Genomic DNA, 22,184 nt, shown 5'->3' with positions numbered 1-22,184 from the left:
AACCATCTCTGACTTTGAGGAACTGGAGAGGTGGCTCAGTGATTAAGAGCATATCCTTGGTGCCCAGCATCTACATGGCAGTTCCCAGCCATCTATAACTCCAGTTCCAGGTGATCTGACACCCCCTTCTGCACTTTGAAGGCACCAGAGACACATGTGGTGCACAAACATGCATGCAGACAAACATTCACACACATAAAATAAATCCTTAAAAAAGTTACTTGCCGTGAGAGTCATTCGGGCACATATCTACTAGTCTTTGAAAACTTTTTTGCTGTTTAACATAAAATGACTTCCTTGGGGTCAGCCATTTCTCTCCAAGGGGCTCTGGTTTCTTTCAGTGTGAATATTATTTATTTATTAATTATATTTATGCGTATGCATGTGCCTACATGAATTTTTGAGCCACAAGTGCATGCAGGAGCCCAAGGAAGCCAGAAAAGATGTCCTATCCCCTGGAACTGGGGTTAAAGGTAGTTGTGAGCCACCATGTGAGTGCTGGGGACTGAACCCAGGTGCAAGAGCAGTAAGCACTCAACTACTTAGCATCTCTCCAGCCCTGGAAATAGTTTTTAAAAACAATAAACTGGGGCTGGAGAGATGGTTCAGCAGCTAAGAGCCCTGACTGCTCTTCCAAGAGGACCCCATTTCAATATTCAGCATCCATATGGAGGCTCACACCATCCGGAAGTTCAGTCCAAATGGATTCTTTGCCCTCTTCTGGCCACTGATGGTACTGCACACACAGAATGCACATACACTCTTACACATACAATGAAATAGAGATAGATGATAGATAGATAGATAGATAGATAGATAGATAGATAGATAGATAGAAGTATGGGTGGTGGTAGCGGCAGTGCATGCCATTAATCCCAGCACTTGGGAGGCAGAGGCAGGTAGGTCTCAATGAGTTTGAGGCCAGCCTAGTCTACAGAGTGAATTCCAGCACTGCCAGGACTGCTACACAGAAACCCTGTCTTAAAAAACCACACACATGGGTTGGGGATTTAGCTCAGTGGTAGAGCACTTGCCTAGCAAGCGCAAGGCCCTGGGTTCGATCCTCAGCTAAAAAAAAAAAAGAAAAGAAAGAAAAACCACACACACACAATAATAATACAACAAAAGCAATGATCTCTAATCTCAGTGTGTTTTTCTCACTGTCCTTCGGGTGTCACTGCTCCCAAGTCCCCTGGGAAGAACCGACGAATATCTGTGTATACATCAAGTGTGAATAGGCACACCCACATTATTTCTGCATTGCTTTATCAAAGGGGGCTCTGTCAATTTTTGCCCATTGAAAACCATGAGTTTAGATGGGTATAATGATGCACGTCTTTAGTCCTGCCACTTGGGAGGCAGAGGTAGGCGGATCTATCTATGAGTTAGAGGCCAGCCTGGGCTAAATAGTTACAGGCAGTCAGAGCTACTCTGCCTCAAAAAAAGAAAGAGAGAAAGAAAGAAAGAGAGAAGGAAGGAAGGAAGGAAGGAAGGATGGAAGGAAGGAAGGAAGGAAGGAAAGAAAAAAAAGAAAACCATAAGATTACTCTCCTGCCCGTTGTAATCTGGCACCGTGGGGCCCGTTTTTTGTTTTTTGGTTTTTTTTTTTGTTTTTTTCTTGTTGTTTTATTTTTGGCTTTTTTGATGTTTGTTTTTTCCTGGAGGGGCTTGGTGTGGGATCTTCCTAACTTTCACGTTTGTGATCCCCTTCTCTTCACTGCATGATGCTTTGTTTTTGTTTGAGACTTAGTAGCCAAGGCTGGCCTTAAATTTGCCATGTACCAGAGAATGACTTTGAATTCTTTTTTATTTTTATTTTTTTAGACAGAGTCTCATTATGTAGCCTTGGCTGGCCTGGAACTCACTATTTGGACCACACTGGCCTGGAACTCATAGAGATTCACCTACCTCTGGTGCCAGAGTGCTGGTATTAATGGCATGAATTACCCAGCACCATTCAGTATATTTTTTTAAAAGATTTAAAAAAATGTGTATGAGTGTTTTGCCTATATGTATGTATGTATGTGCACCACCTGCATGCTTGGTGCCCACACATATCAGAAGGCGGTATTGGATTCCTTGGAGTTATGGACAGTTGTGGCCACGGTGCTGGGAACTGCCATCAGGTCTTCTACAAGAGCAACAAATACTTTTAACTGCTAGCCATGCCTCTAACTCCAGGCATGGAAAAAATGGGAGGATGGTGTCTGCAAAGAAGAGAAGAGATACCGTTTCCCTTGCAGCTGGAGCTACAGGTGTTTGTGAACCATTGGGACTTACACTTGGGTCTTCATAATAGATGAGTAGCAGCTTTGGCTGCACAATGTCTTTATGAATGAATTCTCAAAGAGAGGAGAGAGAATGAGGACCTACGTTGTAATCTTTTTTTTTTTTTTCTTCTTCGAGACAGGGTTTCTCTGTGTAGCTTTGCACCTTTCCTGGAACTCGCTTTGTAGACCAGGCTGGCCTCGAACTCACAGAGATCCACCTGCCTCAACCTCCTGAGTGCTGGGATTATAGGCGTGCGCCACCACCACCCGGCTATTTCTGATGCTTTTTTTTTTTTTTTTTTTTTTTTTAAGATTTATTTATTTATTATGTATACAGTGTTCTGTCTGCAGGTATCCCTTGCAGGCCAGAAAAGGATGCCAGATCTCATTACAGATGGTTGTGAGCCACCATGTGGTTGCTGGGAATTGAACTCAGGGCCTTTGGAAGAGCAAGCAGTGCTCTTAACCTCTGAGCCATCTCTCCAGCCCTATTTCTGATGCTTTAATGGCCACTATTACTAGATACATTTCTGAATGCCTCTAGTGACGAATGGAAATTGACAAGGAAAGAATGTTGTAACTGGGTGGAAATCAGACATGTTCAGCACTGTCCCTTTGAGTAAACACTGTCCCTCTGGGCTCAGCACTAGGGTTTGAACCTGGGGCCTTATGTAGGCCTCATGCAGCTTAGGCAAGCACTCTACCACTGTGATAGATTCTCAATCTTACATCTTTTTTATTTTGAGACAAGGTCTTGGTAAATTACTCAGGTTGGGCTTGAACCAAGTCAGTGGCTCAGGCAGGCCTTGAATTTCCAATCCCCTTGCCTCAGCTTCCTGAGTAGACAGGATTCCAGACCTCTGCCATGGGGCTTGGCTTTCCCTCTCATTTCTGGAAAAGCTCTAAGGAAGAGAGTAAAAAGATGAACTTGTAACTTGGTGTAGCTAGCTGCCTGGCTGTTGCTGGCAGAAACGTCACAGCAAGCAGTAGGTGCGTCTTGTGTTGTCCCAGCCAGAGAGAAAGCAGTTTGGTTTGTACTGGACACATCTGATGCCTTCATCTGCAGAGGCAGGAGCTGGCTGGTCCCCAGAAAGTTCTGCTCCTCTGTTAGTAAACCATAGACTTCAGGAGGGAAGTCCCTCAGCATTTGTTTGTAGGTAACCCATTCCTGCGTCTTTGATTAAAAATCACTGAAGTCTAACCCTAAGAAGAAAGGCACTCAATTTGAGCAGGTTTCGCCTGGCGGCGGCGGCGCACACCTGTAATCCCAGCACTTGGGAGGCAGAGGCAGGCGGATCTCTGTGAGTTCGAGGCCAGCTTGGTCTACAGAGTGAGTTCCAGGAAAGGCACAAAGCTACACAGAGAAATCCTGTCTCGAAAAACCAAAAAAAAAAAAAAAGCACTCAATTTGAGCAGGTTTCAAAATAATAATAGGTTTGGTTGAAACTGCCTCATCTCTGGCTTTATTCTTTTAATATAAAATTGAAAAAAAAAAGGGAAGGGGACAATTTCTTGTAGCTCCTCACTTCATATATATATATATATATATAATTCTTGTGGATGTGTGGATGTCTACAGCCTGGAAGGCCCCCTTCTTCCCATTTCATCCAACAGCCCCTTGCTCACTCACTTCTCTGGGAAGAGTATTAAAACATAATTTATCCTTTAAGACACAAAGAGGCATCTTCTTCCCTGGGGACTCCTTGCTCCTCCCCCAAAGCACTGACCGTCCTCTTTACTCCCCAGCCACTTTGCAGATCCATCCTTACAGCCTTTTCTTCTCCTCCTCCTTCTCCTCCTCCTCCTTCTCCTCCTCCTCCTCCTTCTTCTCCTCCTTCTTTTTAAAGCTTTTGTCTTACATTCCAGGTAGCTGTTAAACCCCTCCCTTCCCTCATTACACACGTTTTGAGGGTGTAGACCAAGTCTTACTCACCACTGTGTTCTGAGAAGCTAGTACCAAGCTTTGCGTAATGCCAGATAACAGTTTACTGAACACTTTAGGAAATAATGAATGAACAATGAAATGACTGAGGCAGAGGCGGAGCCATCCTGTAGAGTGGTGGTAGTACAAAGTCCCACAAAGTCTCTGAGCACAGCTGCTTAAGGACTGCAAGAAACCAGTAGCCTCTAGAAATGAGGCAGTCGTGGTTGGTGGTTTGCTCAGTCTCTCCAGAGGTTGAACTCGGCTGGAAGGCTTCTTCTACAAACAGACTGTTACTCCCCTGGGAAAGTTCTGCTGAGGGGATGTCCACAATTGCCAAACCCTCTGCCTTGCTGGGCTGAGAACCCTGGAACAATTGCTATCCCAGGCATACAAAAGCTGCCCATGCAGACTGCAGGGGCCACGTCTAAGTTGCAAAATTTCCTTTTCTGAGGACATCGGGGAATCAGGGGATGTCTGGAAACCCAGGCAGCTGTTCCTCTCCTGGGTGTGGGATGGGATTCTTCTTGTGCTTTTATGATGTTCTTCTATCACCAGCAGCTTGCAGGAGAGCCAAGCCCAGCTCAGGAATGTGTCCTGTCCCAAGGCAGGTTCACAGTCCAATGAAATCTCATTTCATAGTAAAAGGGAAAACCCTGGCCAATGCCCCAGCACTAGATCCTGAAATTCAGAGCATTCCTCTGGGCCAGGGCCAGACAGGAGATGCAGGGTGTCTCATGGCTCATGCAACCCTCCTAGGACCAGGAACCATGCTGACCCTTGGGGCAAAGCCACACCCCAGAGACTGAAGGGCTGGCTCTAAGGAGGCTGGTGCCCTGGCTTTGGGAATTCTGGAGAGGAATTTGTGTCCAGGATGATAGGTGGAATGGGACCAGGATCTGGGGAGGATGTTCCCAGGAATAGTGACTAGGAAGTCAGGGGGAGGGGGAAACAGATTGTAGAGGTGACTAGTGATCCCCTGGAATCCAGTTCAGGGTGGCATGCCTGAATTCAAATGCTAGCTCAGTGGGTGACTGGTAACTTACGTGGTCTTAGGCTGTACTGAGTTTTGCTTTTTTCACTTGTGAAATGGATAGTCTCTGCTTTGCAAAAGTGGCTTCCTTACAGGCCACTGTCCCTGTTGGGGCACAAGTGTATTAGCAATAACATTTCTTGTGCTGAAGACAGACCCGAGACTGTCCGTGGAAGGCTGGGCTTCCTGACTGCATGGACTACAGTATGTTTCTCTTATCCTGGGCTAGTGTTGAGAAGGCAGGCCACCAACTCCTGCCGTGGGGTGGGCTGTTCAGATTCTCTCCTGGCTCTTTGTTTTATGTTCAAGGCCTTCGGGAGCAGAGAGAGTGTCCCCTTCCAGCTGGACCTCAGGGTTAGGGTTAGGGTTAGTCAGGGGTGGGGGAAGCAGAATGTAGAGGTGACTAGTGATCCCCTGGGATCCAGTTCAGGGTGTCATGCCTGAATTCAAATACTAGCTCAGTGGGTGACTGGTAACTTATGTGGTCTTAGGCTGTACAGAATGTAGAGGTGACTACGTTGGCATTCTGAGTAGGGGTTCCCCAGTATCTTCTGACCAGTCAGAGCAGAAGAGGCAAGTCTCAGCTCCCTCCTCTCCTATTATCCTAAAGCAGAACCTGCTACTTCCAGGCCTGGGGACAAAGGCTGCCCGGCAGGAGGTTAGCACCCATCAGTCCAGTCCAGGCTGAGGATCAGCTGAAGCTTTGGCACTGAGGTCTAATCTGGAAGTGGAGAGGCAGAATTTTAAATAAAGAAGGCATTGCCTAGGTTTAGGACTCTGGGACGTGTTCCCTATCCATGCTGGGCTCTTCTTTCTCTGTGCCTCTTCCCTAGGCCTTATCTGAGGAAGCCAGGGAGGGGGCGATGAGCTCCCTCAAGTCAAACTGAGTCTTTTGCTGAGCAACTTCCCTTGAACTTGCCTGAGGTAGCTGACTTCCCTGAAACAAGCAGCAGCAGTGGGTGCTCTGCAGACTAAGCGAAGATGAGCTGGCGAGGAGGATGAAGGCCTCACTCAAAAGCCAAGCAGATCAGCTGGGCAGTGGTGGCGCACGCCTTTAATCCTAGCACTTGGGAGGCAGAGGCAGGCGGATCTCTGAGTTCGAGGCCAGCCTGGTCTACAAAGCAAGTTCCAAGACAGCAAGGACTAAACAGATAAACACTGTCTTGAAAAACAAAAACAAAACAAAACAAAACAAAAAGGCAAGCAGATCAAGGCTATATTGGTTACTCTCCACCACCTGAAGGTCCTACTGCTGAAGACCAAACTTACATATATCATCAAACACAGAGAAGTTGAGCTGAGGTCTGGCGAGAACCATCACCCCTATTGACTAGCATTCAAGGTACTGGAAGATGCTCTGCATGCTACCAGAGGAAAAAGCAATCATCAGTATCTCCCAGCTACGAGCCCTGCAACCCCCTACAATGGCCTGCCTGCAAGACACATTGGTGCAAGAGCGACACAGATGCTAGAGGAGTGAACAACCACTTCCGGGTTAGCTTTAAGGTCCAGTCCATGAGACGGAACCCATACCTGACACTGATAAGGTGGCCAAGACCCGGAGACTAAGCACCAGCCTGGGAAAAACCTAAAATCACAAATCTGCTGAAGGCACACGACAGAAAAGCGCCTCCTAATGACTGCCAGACCCATAGATCAGTGCCTCCCATCAGCTCTCATCAGAGAAGCTGCTTCTTGCAGCAGACGAGAACCAACATGGACATCCACAACTGAACAATATGAAGCCAGTGCTCCTTTAGGAGAACTCACTCCTAAATGGGATGTCTTCACCAACCCCCCCACACCACCCCACCCTCCACAGGACTCAGGGACCATGTGGAAGAGGAGGCAGAAAGGTAGAAGAGCCAAAGGTGATGGACGGCTCCAAGGAAACAGCATCTTCTAGACACAGCAGGATTGATGCATGAATTCACAGAGTCCTTGGTGACAGGCGCTGGTTCAAGCCAGAGAGGGTCCCAGCAATAAGGGGGAGAAGTAGACACAGGCTCCCACCCCTGATGGAGGAGCTATCTGTAATTAAAACCTGCTGGCAAAGGGAAAATGTGTTTTCTCGAGTGAGGTCTCCCTGGGTATATTAACCACACACCTCAGGACAGACCCATCTCCAGGAGAAGTTAGCCAACATAAAATGGACTCAATGGTGTGTTTGTAGACTTTTTGGTCTATTTTGCTTTGTTTGGGCTTTTTTTTTTCTTATTGGTCTTTTGCTTATTTTGATGTTTGTTTTTGTAGTTTTATGGGTGTGTTGGATTTTTTTTTTTTTCTTTTTTGAGAGAGAGAGAGAACTTAAAAGTTGAGTGGGTAGGGAAGTGAGAGGATCTGGGAGGAATTGGGGGAGGGAAAAACATGATCAAAATATAGTGTCTAAAACTTTTTTTTCTCAAAAAAAAAAAAAAAAAAAAGCCAGCAGAAATGAGAAGTGTAGACTCGCTGAGGGTGGTGGACAGAGACCCTCACAGCAGTGCTCAACTCCATCCCTGCTCGGCCAGTTGGCCGGTCAGCACCTAGCTGGATACATCAGTACTCTCATCTGCAAAGCTGGGAAGCGACCTGACCACTGTGGGCGTCTGGTTCGTTTTTTTAACACTGAAGTGAGTTCCAGGGGGTGAGGGGTAACCACCTTCAAGCTGTCTTGGTAGAGCTGGTTTTGAGTGGTTTTCCGTTCTTGCATCACGGGGCAGCCTGGGGTATGGGCTGAGTTCTCTGAGGCATATATCAAGAATGTGGGCTGGAAGATAGTCATGTTCGAATCCATCACTTCACAGTACTGTGACCTTATGATAAAGCACTTCTCAATTTTGTTATTAATCATTATTGCGGTACGGGGACAGACCACAAGACTGTGCGCTTGCTGGGCCAATCACCACCCCTATTTTGGTGAGATAGGCACTTGTGGGTTGGGGATTTAACTCAGTGGTAGAGCGCTTGCCTAGCAAGTGCAAGGCCCTGGGTTCTATCCTCAGCTGAAAAAAAAAAAAAAAAAAAAAAGAGATAGGCACTTGCTATATATAGCCCAAGCTAGCCATAAACCAGTACCCAGCAGTTGCAACTCTGAGCTCACTTCATCAGGTGGAGCGGCCTGCCACTACTCCACTTCCCCATCTCTGCCTGCCCAGCAAGTTGCTGGGGACCAGAGGACTGAGTGTAGACTGAGCCAAGAACACACTCCATAGATACCTGGTTGCCGTCTTTTGTTTGACTCTCCATTACTTCACCACACCTAAGTTCCTTTCTTTCTCTCTTGTGCCTGCTTAGTGACCTGACCATCATCACTGCTATAGCTTCTTGGGTAACAGGAATGGGCCCCTCTATATCTACCTACCTACCTACCTACCTACCTACCCACCCACCCACCCACCCACCTATGTTTCTTATATATCCCTGGCTGGCCTGAGATTTGCTATGTAAGCCAGGATGGCCTCAAACTCAGAGATCTGTGTGCACCACCACTCCCAGCTCCTCGTATAATTCAGACCTCACTGCCTTCTTCCCTAAACCACCATTTTTCCTTGTTGTGCCAGGGCTCAAACTTCTGGGGCTTTAAGGATGCCAGGCAAGCAAGTGCTGTTTCATTGAGTCACATAGCCCTTGTTTTGTTTTGATTTTAATTTTTGTTTTGGTTTTAAATGGCAGGGTCTCATTGCATAGCCCTGGATGGCCTTCAACGCCCAATCTTGCCTCTGCCTCTGCAAGGCAGTATTAAAGGTACACAACACACTCCTGGTCTTCCCACAGTTCTTTATTTCCCTCCGGCTCGCTTCTGCACCGCCAGCAGGTCTGTGCACCCTTGAGATGTCTATTTTCCCCACAATGTAGTCAACACTGTTGGTTTTGTGTTCTTCGTGTACTTAACAAGTGCCTCATAAATTTACCAGTTTCTCCCCATCCCAACAGTCATCTCCCCAGCTCAGTAGTGTCTTATACCTCTAAATCCATTCTTTATGCAGTTAGACTTGTCTCCCAATCCCTTCAACTTTCTTGCTAAGACCTGCCAAGGTGATTTCTATGCATTCAGGGTATGCACACATCCCTAGTGGGCTGCCGAGGCTCCCCATTCTCCATAATATCTTCTTGTGGTCCAAGTCACTGTCCCCTCAAGTTCAGGAATAACTTCTTACACCTCATGTGCACTTGGCTCCCTTTGTGCCTACACACGAGTTGCATCCCATACCTGGCCTGTCCAGGCTCATGTCTGTGTTCCTTCACACAGCTTAGCTGTATTTCAGTCCCAAAGATTTCTTTGAGTACCCCATCCCACCTTCTTGCAGGTTTCGGCTTCTATCAATCACAACACACTTTTTCATTGTCTACTCTCCTGGCCCAATTGACAGTCTATGCTGGCCCCAACCACGTCAGGCTCCAATGTTCAATCCCAGCTTAAGTACAGTGGCTGGCACCCTGAGAGAAAAGATACTCCATCAAGAGACAATGGGCTTCCAGTGATGACAGCTGGTAGTCCTTCTTCCAGGGCCACACTCCTCTGCACTGCCAGCAGTGGTCTGTGCACCCCCAGAAAGCCCCCTCATCCAATCACCAAACTGTTGGTTCTATGTTTTGTTTGTTTTAAGATTTATTTATCATGTATACAGTGTTCTGCCAGAGGAGGGCACCAGATCTCATTACAGATGGTTGTGAGCCACCATGTGGTTGCTGGGAATTGAACTCAGGACCTCTGGAAGAACAGCCAGTGCTCTTAACCGCTGAGCCATCTCTCCAGCCCTGGTTCTATATTCTTGAGTAGTTTATGAGTCTGTCTAGTTTCCTTAACCTTATTGCCAGAAAGCCTCTTCACAGTACAACATCTCTTCGTAGCTCTTGCCCACATCTACTATGTGTGTGCGTGTGTGTGTGTGTGTGTGTGTGTGTGTGTGTGTGTGTGTGTGTGTACACACATGCAGAGGCCAAAGGATGACATCAAGAGTCTCCTTCTATTGCTGTCCAGCTTGTTTTTTTGGGACAGTCTCTCCCTGAAGCTCACTAATTACTTAGACTGGCTGGCCAAGCTGATTCTGCCTCATTTTAGGATTACAGGGTCAAATCACCACACTCAGCTTTTTATGTGGGTGCTGGGGATCTGAACTCAGGTCCTCATGCTTACAAACACTTTACCAATTGTTCTCTCTTCTCCTACCTTCTCCTTCCTTTTGTGTACTGGAGATTGAACCACGCCAGGTAAGAACTCTAACCCCAAGCTAGAGCTTTGCCCCCCTATTCTTGTCAATCATCTAGAGCTCTGTCAAATTTTTTGGAAAGGACTACATCTCCCAAAACTGCCTTCATAAGAATTTTTATTATTATTTAGAAATGCAGTTATATACATAGAACAATTAAAATTAAATTAAACTTTGTACAAATATTAAAATACTATCTTCATACCCACTGCAATGTACAGGATACCAAAAAATATATATATAAAATAAAATAAAGCAAACCCAGATTGATTGACATCCTGCACAATCAATTATGCATGTGTTGTTTTAAACCATTACATGAGTACCATTCTGCAAAGGATCCCATAGTGGTGCACAACCTTAAGAAGCCAGGCTAGTGTGCATACAGCCATGCAGCCCACAGCCATTTCCTCTCCCTACTTGGCAGTCTAAGTGCTCTTTTCCCACACCACACCCGGTGAGCTTTTTTGGGGGTGGGATGGGGTGGGGAGGAGCTTTGTTAAAAACTCTACTACATTTGCAGCTGGAAATTAATCACATCTCAGAAAAACTGGCTCCGCCACTCTGGCTTTCCAGGGAACCAGCTACCACATCGTCAGCCTAAATATCTGCCCAGAAAATTATTCTCTAGGGCTGCATTAGACCCAGCAGGCCCCTCAGGGAGGCTCCAGCCACACTGCCAGGCGCAAGGGTACTTGGAATTAAGCCGTGTAGTAGGCATGCTATCTGTCCCTTCTAGCCTCTCTTTGCTCTTTAAGGAGGAGGAAGGGAGCAAGGATCTAGAAATGTTTGCAGCATATTCCATTTTCTAATCTAGAATGTTCCTCAGGAACAGAGGAGACATTGTTAGGTAGGAAGCCAAGTATTTCAAGAGCTCTGATGGGATTGGGAGGGAAAAGGCCAGCTGCCATCTACCCCATTCGGCCACTTCACAGAGCAGGAAAAGTATACCTTTGTCGCGTAGCCTGGCTTCTCTAGACTGTAAAGCTGGCGGTGGAGGCAGGAGGGCAAGAGGAATAGGTAAGACGAATTACTGAAAGTTCTCTTTGCAAATGGAGTGCTTGTTGAATGTACAGTGAAATGCCTTATAAAAGCAAACAAATCCACCAAGTGGTCAAGACTCCACCCATTTCACAGTCCTCACCCAGTGAGACAGGAATATAGAAACATCACACAAAATACAGACCCGGGCAGATAGAGCCTACCTGTTAAACTAAGGCATGGAGGGACGGAATTTTCTATTTACTTATTTCACCCTTGGAAATTGATAGACTATGACAGCAAGTCACCAGGATATAAAACCTGCATTGAGTCAGCACACATATGAAAAAGCAAAATCATCTCCCAAACCAAAAAAACAAAACACACCTCTGTGTAAAAGTCCTTTGGTGCCAACTGCCTTTTGGACAAGTCTGCAGGATGTCCCTGGAGGTGAGCCCAGCAAAGCAAGCTGCCTAGCTTCTTCCCACTTGCTCTAAGTTCCTTCCTGCCTAACAGCCTGGCACCTGCCACTGACCCTGTTTCTAGCCAGGCTCCACCTCAAGGCAATTAAGTCCCCCAGTCCCTCTGTAAGGGACAAAGTACAGATGCCCCCCAAACCACAGCACATGGCTGACGGTTAAGAAATGGCTTCAGAAGAAGGAACAACACAGGAGGAAGTCACAGATGCCAGCAGCAGCAGGTGGGAAACTCTAAGAACAGACCTTCTTGAAACCAGTGATAGGAGGATGGGAATATGGCCTCACCCCCCAGTCAGATGACCTGGCTTGTGATCCCCAGAGAGCAGGTTAACGATCGGGAGAAGGAAGGAAGGAGGCACCAAGAGGTTCTTTTACCCAAGGGCCAAGCCAGTTACCATGTAGCTAAATAAATCCAAAACAAAAAGTGCAATCTGTTAAGAGGCAAAAACCCAGAGTAAAGATACAGAAAGGGAGGGATCTTCCTTTTTTCTTTTAAAAAGTCCTAGAGCAGAATTCAGATTTTCAGAAGAGCAGCAAGCAGAGGGCTCATTCAGAAGACTCCCGGCCCTCTGCCCTGCCTTCCTCTGGAGGAGGGTGAAGGAGAACCATAGTGACCACTGACGGCAGCTGCTGAGGTGTGCACTGTCTCCACTGGGCTTTAGTCTTCTAGTTCTAGCACCTTCTCCAGGCCTAGCCAACCACACTGGACACTGGGCACAACAGACTGGCCTTCTGGGGATGTGAGAGTGGCCAGCAGGGACAGCAGGCACTGCCCTTACCCTGAGAGGAAAGGAGACGAGGGTATGGCAGGAAACCAGGCATGCCAGGGACTAAAGTGCATTGTAAGTGGAGGCTGTGGGCAGTGGGTAGGGGATGGCATTCCCCCATCTGAGGCCGCTGATGCCTGGAACTAACCCGTTGGGTCAGGAACTATAAATACACTGGGCTTTTTACTATTTTTACCAGACAGGCTCAGGGAGAAACATCACAGGTGCAGTCCAGGATTGGCTCTGACGTTTCCCAGCCTTGATGCTTGAGGGAAAGAAAGAAAGAAGGAAAGGAAGAAAGAGAGGAGAGAGAGAAAGAGCGTGCGCGACGGAGAGCCTAACACCACATGTCTTCTGAAGATGGCAGAAACCTGGTGGGGCTCAGCTAGCCAGGCATTCAGTGCCATAGGAAGAGCACCCACCCCTCCAAGGCCAGTACTTTCCCACTCCCAAGGCCTACTTCTCAGGCTTCTGGGAACCCACCGACCCACATTAGCTGGAAAAGCCAGGGTGCTGGGGTCATTTCTCAGGCCTGGAGGACAGGTAGAGCAGCTTGTCAGCAATGCTCTGTGGAAGAGTGTGGAGAAGAGCAGAGGGAGAGGAGCAGCGGGACAGCGGGCCACTTCCTGGGCATAGTTACTAAGGCACATGACTGTGGTAAGGAGGGTCCTCGGGACCTGGCCGGAGCTGCCTGCAGCCACGGGGGACTTGGTCTGTACCTCTCAACCTCTCCTCCATCACCACAAACCTAGAAACAGGCAACTTGCTCAGACTGCCAAAACCCAGATGAGCTTTTGTTGGCATCTCAGCAAATCTTGGGGTTCTGTGGGCTGCAAGGAAGCCAGAGCTACCTAGGACGAAATCCAGGAGACAGCATGCAACTTCCCCTTATTCAGGAACAGAAACCAAGGCCAAGGCAGCCAATGCTGGAAGCAGGAAGTGAGAACTTGCATATTAGGAAGACAATCATTATCTGACAACCTTCTTCCTTCCCATAGGTCTTCTGTGTGCTCCTTGGAAACTCCAAAGAGTCAGGAACCTGCATCCGAGCTGAACAGCTGAGTGCCGGGCAGGTTTGGCACGACTTCCCAAACCTTCTATCCTCAGCCAAGGAAGATGCCATCAATGTCAACACACAGGGCAAGTTCAGGGACCCACACTCAGGCCCCAGTAAGAGTCACTCCTGCTTTGAGGGCCTTACTGTTCACTCTGTTTCTGCAGCCCCAGGACCAGCCCCTATGTACAGGTAGCAACAGCCACTAAGGCCTGTGGACAGCAACCCACCTGCACACAGGGAACCTGGACAGGGTGGGGGAAGGCACAAGTAAACAGAGCAGTGCTCAGGCCCTCATGACTGTGGGGCTGCCACCAGAGAGCTGGCTGCAAGGGACCCAGTGGCTTGGGGAAAGGGAGGATTCAATCCAGCACATTCAGACATGTCCCTGACAGATGGGAAGGCTGGGCCAGGCAAAGAGCCAGGTCCTCCAGCTGTTCAGTGGGCAGATGGTGAGAATCTTCCTTGAGTATCCAGCGGGGTGGCCTGCAGGCCCTCAGGTACACACAGATACACAGGTGGCAGCTCAGGCATCCAGGTGGGGCAACTGGAGAGGACATGGTTCTCAAACCCACAGGAGGAGAGAGGACGGGCAGAGAGGAGAGAGGACGGGCAGTCCTCATGCTTCTTTCAATAGGGGGATATCTGTGGAAAGATGGGGAGGAAAGGACTGTAGTTACCTAAAGGTGTCTCTCAATATCACCCCAATTCTACCTTAGGAACCCCCACACAGCCCCCATCCATTCAAAGAAATAAAACGTTCTGCTGTGTACATCTAAGCTAGTCAGAATTTCTTGTTTTCTGCCTCATCTCTCCCACTGCCTGAATGATAAAATCTCAATGCTGAGCCTGGCATTCAAACACCTTCTGGTCCCACCAATACAACCCTGCCTCTCTTCTCTGCTGGTCTAGTTAATTTCAATTCTCCAATCTTGCTCTAAGAAGCCACAAAGTCCTCCACAAAGTCCCAGCATGTCCTTAAAGCCACTTGCCACGTGTGTGAACCTAGACAAATCACTTTGTTTTTCTGGGTCCTGGTCTTCTCATATCACCAGAGGGAAGAAGGTTAGATCCATGTGTCAAACTCCTGAGTTCCTAGGACATCAGTCTTAAGTATCTTGTTTTCTGAATACCTCATTATGGCATCAGTTCTCCAATTTTTATTTCATTATTCTTTTTGTTTTGTTTTGTTTTTTGAGACAGGGTTTCTTTGTGTAAACAGTCCTGGCTATCCTGGAACTCACTCTGTAGCCCAGGCTGGCCTCAAAATCCGCCTGGCTCTGCCTCCTGGGATTAAAGGCATGTGCCACCACCGCCTGGCCATTATTCTTAAAAAAAAAAAAAAAAAAAAAACTATTTATTTATTTTATTAATAAATTATTATTTATTTAGTTATTAATTAATTAATTCATTCATTCATTTATTTGAGCTGAGGATTGAACCCAGGGCCTGTGGTTGCTAGGCAAGCACTCTACCACTGAGCTAAATCCCCAAACTTTATTTATTTTTTAGTGCGTGTATACATCTGTACACTGCAGGAAGTATGTGATGATGTGCATCTGTACCTGCAGGTCAGAGAACAACTTTTCGGGATTCTCCTTCTACCATGTGGGGCCTGGGAATCAGATTCCACTCATCAGGCTCGGTAGCAAGTGCCTTTACCTGCTGAGTCATCTTGCTGACCTTACTTATTTTAGAGACAGGGTCTATGCAGTTCAAACTAACCTGGACTTGCGATCCTCTTGTCTCAGTCTCTGAAATGCTAGTATTGCAGGCCTGAGGCACCATATCTGGCTAGCACTGCAATTATTGGTTCCACAATTTCTTCAGTGCAGGCCCCACTGTCTTTTCAACTGATACTCCATGCAGCAGAGAGCATGTTTCCTCATTTGGCACCAAACACAGATGAGGCTTTCAAAGAGGTCTGCTCAAACCAGGTGTAATGACACATACTTTTAATTCCAGCAGAATATTTTTAATTGGAGGCAGAAGCAGGTCAATCTCTGTGGGGTTGAGGCCAGCCTGGTCTACATAGTGAGTTTCAGGCCAGCCAAGGCTACATAGTGAGACTCTGTCTTTAAAAAAAAAAAAAAGCTTGCTTAAGCCAGCACATGGTAGACCACTGTGATCAGACTTGGGAGGCTGAGGCAGAAGGACAACGGTTTCTAAGGCTATGCAGAGAGGTCCCGTCTCTGAAAACAACAACAAAATAACACAAAAGCCCCCAAACCAAAAACAAGTAGCCATCAAGGAAGAACAGGGAACCTCCTTGGCTCCTGAGGAAGGATAAAGGATGCCATGTGCCCTTAGCCACATCTCATAATACATGTGCCTGAGGGTCCAGAGGTCACTGACTGACACATTCAAACTGGGTCAGTTATTACAGGGTCCTTGACATCTCTCTCCAAAGAGCAAAGAAGGCAGGCTACCAAAAGACACATTCTTTTGTTAGACACAGATTCTGTCCAGGACACCAGGATTTGTGAAATTTCCTCTGGGGATCTTTCAGAAAGACTTGTTACTATCAACTGGGAGCTTCTAGGCTTTGTCTGAGATTTCACTTATAGATACTCTTTAAAGTGACAGATTTGAATTATAGTTAAACTGTCCAGGCTCCAGCAAAGGCAGATTGTCAGTAGGCAACAACCACTGCACTCTATGGCCAGCCTGACACAAAGGGGCTAGAGTTACCTGGGAGCCATCATGACACTGTAAGGTTAAAAATGCTGGTTTAGAGCCAATCATTCAGTTTTACATCTCAGCTGTCAATTACCAGTGATAATGACAAATGAAACTGGGCCCCATTTTCTCCATCTGTAAAATGGGGACGGTCGTAAATACCGAGCACTCACTGTCAAGCTTAACCCAGATGGACAGCACAAGGAAACCAACACTGTACTCCTGGGTAGAACGAAGTGGCTGTCTTCTCTACAGGACATGCAGGCTGCTACTTTCTCAGCAGTACAGCACAAGCTCTCCTTGTTATTTTCTGCCTTTTGTGAATACAAAACTTTTTAATAGTCCTATACCTCGAAACCCATCCAGTTGGTTTAGCAGAGCCTATGGCTGTGAATAATATTAGACTCCAGAGCCATCAAAACTCATAGCTAACAATGAAGTCTCCCTAGGAGAGCCCAAAGCTCTACCTGGCATTCTGAAGACCAAATCCTACTTTGTAGGCTAATACTCTGGCTATTACCCTTTTTTGGGGGTGGGGGGTGGGGAGGGTGAAAATACACCAATTATCAGAGTGGCCCACAGGGCTTCCTCATTCCCAGCAAGGATTCCAACAGCCAGTAATCCGTGTTTAGCAAAGACCGCTTACCATCTGTGTACTCCTCTGATGTGAGGGATAAAAGGCTTTGTATGTCACTGTTCTCCGAGTCTGCAGTGTCTTTGTGTGTCAGCTGGCTGCTCCCTGAGCCGGCCACCCAGGAAGATGTGGTTGCCTGGTGCACCATCACAGTCTCTGAGCCCTGGGAACCCCAGGCTTCACACAGCCCAGAATGGCCCGGGGCCTCATCCTCTCCACCTGCTGAGGAGCAGGCCCCCTGGCCCTGCAGCTGCTGCTCCCTTGGCACGTTCCTCCCAGTAGGTGCAGAACCTTCCGACAGAACAATCTGTACTCTGGGGTCAGCCGGTGGCATGCAGTGACCAGAACTGCCATACACAGCTTCCTCGTATGAAGGTAGAGCAACCTGGACCCCATCCACCATGATGGAAACTTGGTCCCCAGAAACACCCTGGTCACGCCTGTATCAGAAAAGACAAAGACAAAAGAATCTGAGCAACACAGAGATGTACCAATAACACTGTAGCAACAAATCCTTCGTTTTCCAGTACTTGTTATATGTTAGCAAGTAGGAAGTTCCTTAAACACTTTAGCACAGACTAGAGCCTCACCGAGTCCTTTCACTGGGGATTCACCAAGAATGTGGGCTTGGCTCAGAGAAGTAATCTAACTGCTTAGCAGTCAGAGACTGGTAAGGGATGGACTTGGGGTTGAATCCAATTTTACATACTTCTAAAGACTTGTGTTCTTGGGCTGGAGAGGGTGGCTCAATGGTTAAGAGCACTGGCTGCTCTTCCAGAGGACCTGGGGTTTGCTTTCCAGTATCCACATATCATGCATAGACACACCTGTAGGCAAAACTCATACATCTTGCTGGGCATGGTAGTGCATGCCTTTGATCCCAGCACTTGGGAAGCAGATGCAGGAAAATGTAAGTTTGAGGTCAAGTGGTCTACAGCATGAGACTCTTGTCTTTAAAAAAGAAAATATACATAAAATTGTGAATTTCAACACAAATGCAGGAAAGGACATGTGGCAAAGTCTGCATACAGGCCCCTGCATGAGCCAAAGGTGGCACTGGTGCACACTCCCTCTGAGGCCAGGAACTGCAGCCCAGACATTCTGTGCCCAGCCCAGTTGCCCCCACTTCCCCACTACCACAGGGATCTCACCACCATGTCCTGACTTACATGGAAACCACTTCTCTGATTTTTTTTTTTTTTTTTTTTTTTTTTTTTTTTTTGAGACAGGGCATACACCATCAATCACACCAGCTGATTTTGTTTTAAAGAGACATGTCATGCTGCTATTTAAGCTCAGACAAACCCTGAACTCAGGGTCACTTTACCTCAGGTTCCCAAGTGCTGGGACAAAAGGCGTTTGTCACCCATCACCCAACTCTTCCTTTGTATTTAATAGTTTGACTATTACACAAAGTCCTTCAACACTGGTTTAGCTTTAAATTTATATGTTTAGACATGCAACCCCTCTGGCTTCTTTTTAGTGAACATCGTGAGATTTATTTATACACACACATTTTCTGGGGATCACTCTTGTTATACACACCTTTCCCCCTCTCTGGAACCATTTGAAAGCATGGTGAAGACATAATTTTGTATAAGCCTTAGGACTTTTTTTCCCCATATAACTTACAGTGTTTTTACATTCCAGAAACTTAACAATAGTGTACTATATACAAACTTCCCAAACCAACTGTAAAATTACCCACTGCTGCTCTGTTCTTTCAAACATACTGTGCTGGCTAATTTCATGTCAACTTGACATAGGCGAGAAGAGTGGTTCTCAACCTTCCTAATGCTGTGACCCTTTAATACAGCTCCTCATATAGTGGTGACCCCAGTCATAAAATTATTTCGTTGTTACTTTGTAACTGTAATTTTGTTACTGTTATGAACTGTAATGTAAATATCTAATATGCAACTCCTATGAAAGGGTTACTTGAACCCAAGGGGGACGCGACCCACAGATTGAGAACCACTGGGCTGCAGTCCTCTGAGAGGAGAGAATCCCAGTTGAGGAAACGCTTCCACAGACTGAGCTGTAGGCAATCCTGCAGAGTATTTCCTTAATGAGCAATTGATGTAGGAAGGCCCAGCCCATTGTGGGTGGGATCATCCCAGTGGTCCTGGGTTCCGTAAGAAAACAGGCTAAGCAAGCCATGAGGAGCAGCACTCCTCCACGGCCTCTGCATCAGTTCCTGCCTCCAGGTTCCTGCCTTGTTTAAATTTCAGTCCATGCCTCCTTCAGTGAAGGATTCCGGCTGTGGAAGTTGGTCCCAGCATCAGTGACCCTGAGACACACACACTCTATGCTTAGTTGTCTTGTTTCTTTCCTCTCCATTCATCTGAGTATCCACTAGAGTTTATGACACTGACATTTCTTAAAAATTACAATTATTTTATTTTATGTGTATGGCTGTTTTGTCTGCATGCATGTCTGTGCCCCACATGGGTGCAACACCTGCAGAGGCCAGAATAAGGTGTCAGATCTTCTGGAACTGATTTATAGATGGCTGTAAGCCATCATGTGGGTGCTAGGAATTGAACTTGGGTCCTCTAGAAGGGTAGCCAGTGCTCTTAACTGCTGGGTCATCTCTCCAGCCTTGAGATCCTGACAGTTTTTTAAGTGTCCAGGCGAGGGAAGATGTGTTCTTTAATTTTCCACACTGAGAGGCTGCTACAAGCTGCAGAAATATAAAGTAGGAATTCGGCTGACTATGACAAAGTCAAGGGCCTTCCAGAGGATAAAGCCAAGTCTTAAGGACTCTTGGTAATACTGGCTTTTGAATATTAGTCACTTCCTGCTATGAATTTCTCGTGTGCTATTGCAGTGTAGTGATCATTCTTTGGGTACAGTTTTCCATATACAATTAAGGTATTTGGATAGCAGTCACACAGGCAAGGCTTCCTTCTTCCAGGCTTTTTGTTTCTCCTTTTTAGCTTTAGAATCAGATATCTCCTTTAGCTAGCATTCAAAACCAGGGCCAGCTCCAAACAAAAAACATTTTATCTGAGATACCTCTCAAACATCCAAGGACAGACAGAATAAGCATTCCAGACAACCTGCTAGTCTCCTGAATTAAGGTAAATATCCGTATGGAGACACTGCCTAGGTCAGGTGGATGTTAAGTACATAGCTTTGTTTCTGTGCAAATTAAGCTCAGACCCTCCTTTCTTACACAGCCTTAGTGTTATCTTTAGACTTCCCTTTTGACATTCAAAACAAAAGGGCCTTTTCATACCAGGTACATCAAGCTGTGACACAGGCTGCCTAGTTACCCTTGCCAAGTTTTACAGTGACAGTTACAGCTCCTAAAGAAATATAGGCAGCTTTAGTTTACTCATTATCTATACTAACATTATAGACTCCTAACATTTTACCTAACCACTTCTAGGAATGTAGTTTGAGCACATAAACCCCCCCCTTTTTGATATATTAACCAATTTTAGCTCTTATTTGACCCCATTTCCTTTAACCACTCTCCTCTTGGGTTGTAAAAGAAAGCCTGACAGTCACTGCCTGAAGTAAAATAATTCAAGCCTTGTGACCTTGCTTTGGCCAGAGATTTGATGCTTTGTATGGGCATATAACTGAAAGCCTCAGAGCTGGAGAGAGGACTAGAAGAGCTAACTACGATGAGGAGAGAGCTAAGATGAAGGAACGGAGAAGGGACCATGGGAGGACATGAGAGGAGGGCGGAGAGGAGAGCAGGGCTGAAGCTATGCAGACAGATTCTGGCTCAGAAGAATAAAGTGTATGGACTAAGGAGCTTTGTGTAAGTAGGTTCATTGGATATCCCTCAGATTAGCATCCTTGCTGCTTGTAGTGCAGGACTGGGTGGGAGAAATCTCCTCAGGGCAGGCACCTGAAGGGAATTTGATGAGAGGCATGTACAGATGCCAGCCTACACTGGCATTACCATGCTCACAACTCTTGAGTTCCTTACCTGTACCTGACAGACACAATCTACATTGCCCAATTCAAATAACACACACACTGAAGACAATTAGCATCCCTAAAAGTACCCAGATTTCTGAATAAAAAGGAAACTTAATTTTTTTTTTTTTTTTTGCTAGGCATGGTTATACATGCCTTTAATCCCAACACTTGGGAGGCAGAGGGATGCCAATACCTCTGAGTTCTAGGTTAGCCTAGTCTACAGAGTGAGTTCCAGGACAGGCAGAGCTACACAGAGAAACCTTGTCTTGAAAAACAAAAACAAAAACAAAAAATTAATTTATTTATTTAGTGTATGTTGTCCTCTGACCCCCACATGTACATCATGGTATGGCACATGTCCACTCACATAGTAAACATAAATAAATAGTTCCCTTCAAAGTATTAAGGGGGCTTGAGAGATGGCTCAGAGGTTAAGAGTACTGCCTGCTCTTCCAGAGGTCCTGAGTTCATTTCCCAGCAACCACATGGTGGCTCACAGCCATCTGTAATGAGATCTCATGCCCTCTTTTGGCGTGCAGGCAGGCATAGAGGCAGAATGTTGTATACATAATAAATAAATAATCTTGAAAAAAAAAAAACCTCTTTCTTTAGAAATAATTGTTACTCCTCATTTCTTCTAAACAAAACAAGAGGAAGAAGGGAAAGGGAAAATCACATTCCTATACAGAAATTAACCTGAGGGTGGTCTGTATCTTTAAGTTCCAAATGTGGAACATTTTATAGAGTGTGGCTAGTCTGAACTGCTGTGCCTGAGAGCTAAAACAGTGACTAATGCAGAGCTATGAATGAATTTCAACAATCTATTCTTCAAAGACATGAGGCACCCTCAAGAGTTAGGCAACTACAGAGGCCAAGTTAGGGCGGGAGAAAAGTCCCCTATCAGAGACATACTCAGGGCCATTCCCACTGGGGCACCACCACTTGCCACCCCCATCTCCTGAGTCTGGGTTGATTAATAGATAATATGCTATAAGAGAAAAAGGAGAATCTGCAGCTAAGAAAACCCACTTCTTCTTTCTGATTTCAGAATGGTACTATGATCCTGGATTCTTACTACACATTAAAACTATTTGAGTAGCTTTCTAGAAAATGGTAAGGCCTGGGTCCCACTCCAAACCAAATAAATTAGAATTTGGGGGAAGCCGAGGTGCACTAAGGATTAGAAACCAGGAGCAGGAAGAGGCAGCTTGCAAATACAAGCATGTATCAGCATC

The 22,184-nt window shown here is 46.3% G+C and overlaps 1 protein-coding gene across 3 annotated transcripts in view; it reads right to left on the bottom strand.

Moving 5' to 3' along the window:
- Positions 1-10,560: 10,560 nt before the first annotated feature.
- The window catches only part of Susd6 (sushi domain containing 6), a 102,269-nt gene continuing 90,645 nt past the window's right edge, over positions 10,561-22,184 (bottom strand). For all 3 annotated transcript variants that reach the window (XM_036206063.1, XM_036206062.1, XM_036206064.1), the window contains 2 exons: positions 17,023-17,450; positions 10,561-14,342 (listed from right to left, as the gene is read on the bottom strand). In XM_036206063.1, the coding sequence (XP_036061956.1) occupies positions 14,317-14,342; positions 17,023-17,450 (454 nt within the window). In that variant the 3' untranslated portion in view covers positions 10,561-14,316. The remainder of the gene's footprint in view (positions 14,343-17,022; positions 17,451-22,184) is intronic.

The sequence above is a fragment of the Onychomys torridus genome, chromosome 14, assembly GCF_903995425.1.
Source record: "Onychomys torridus chromosome 14, mOncTor1.1, whole genome shotgun sequence".
In the NCBI taxonomy this organism is placed as follows: domain Eukaryota; kingdom Metazoa; phylum Chordata; class Mammalia; order Rodentia; family Cricetidae; genus Onychomys; species Onychomys torridus.
Note: the sequence above shows the minus strand (reverse complement) of the source record. Positions and strands in the feature narration are given on the sequence as shown.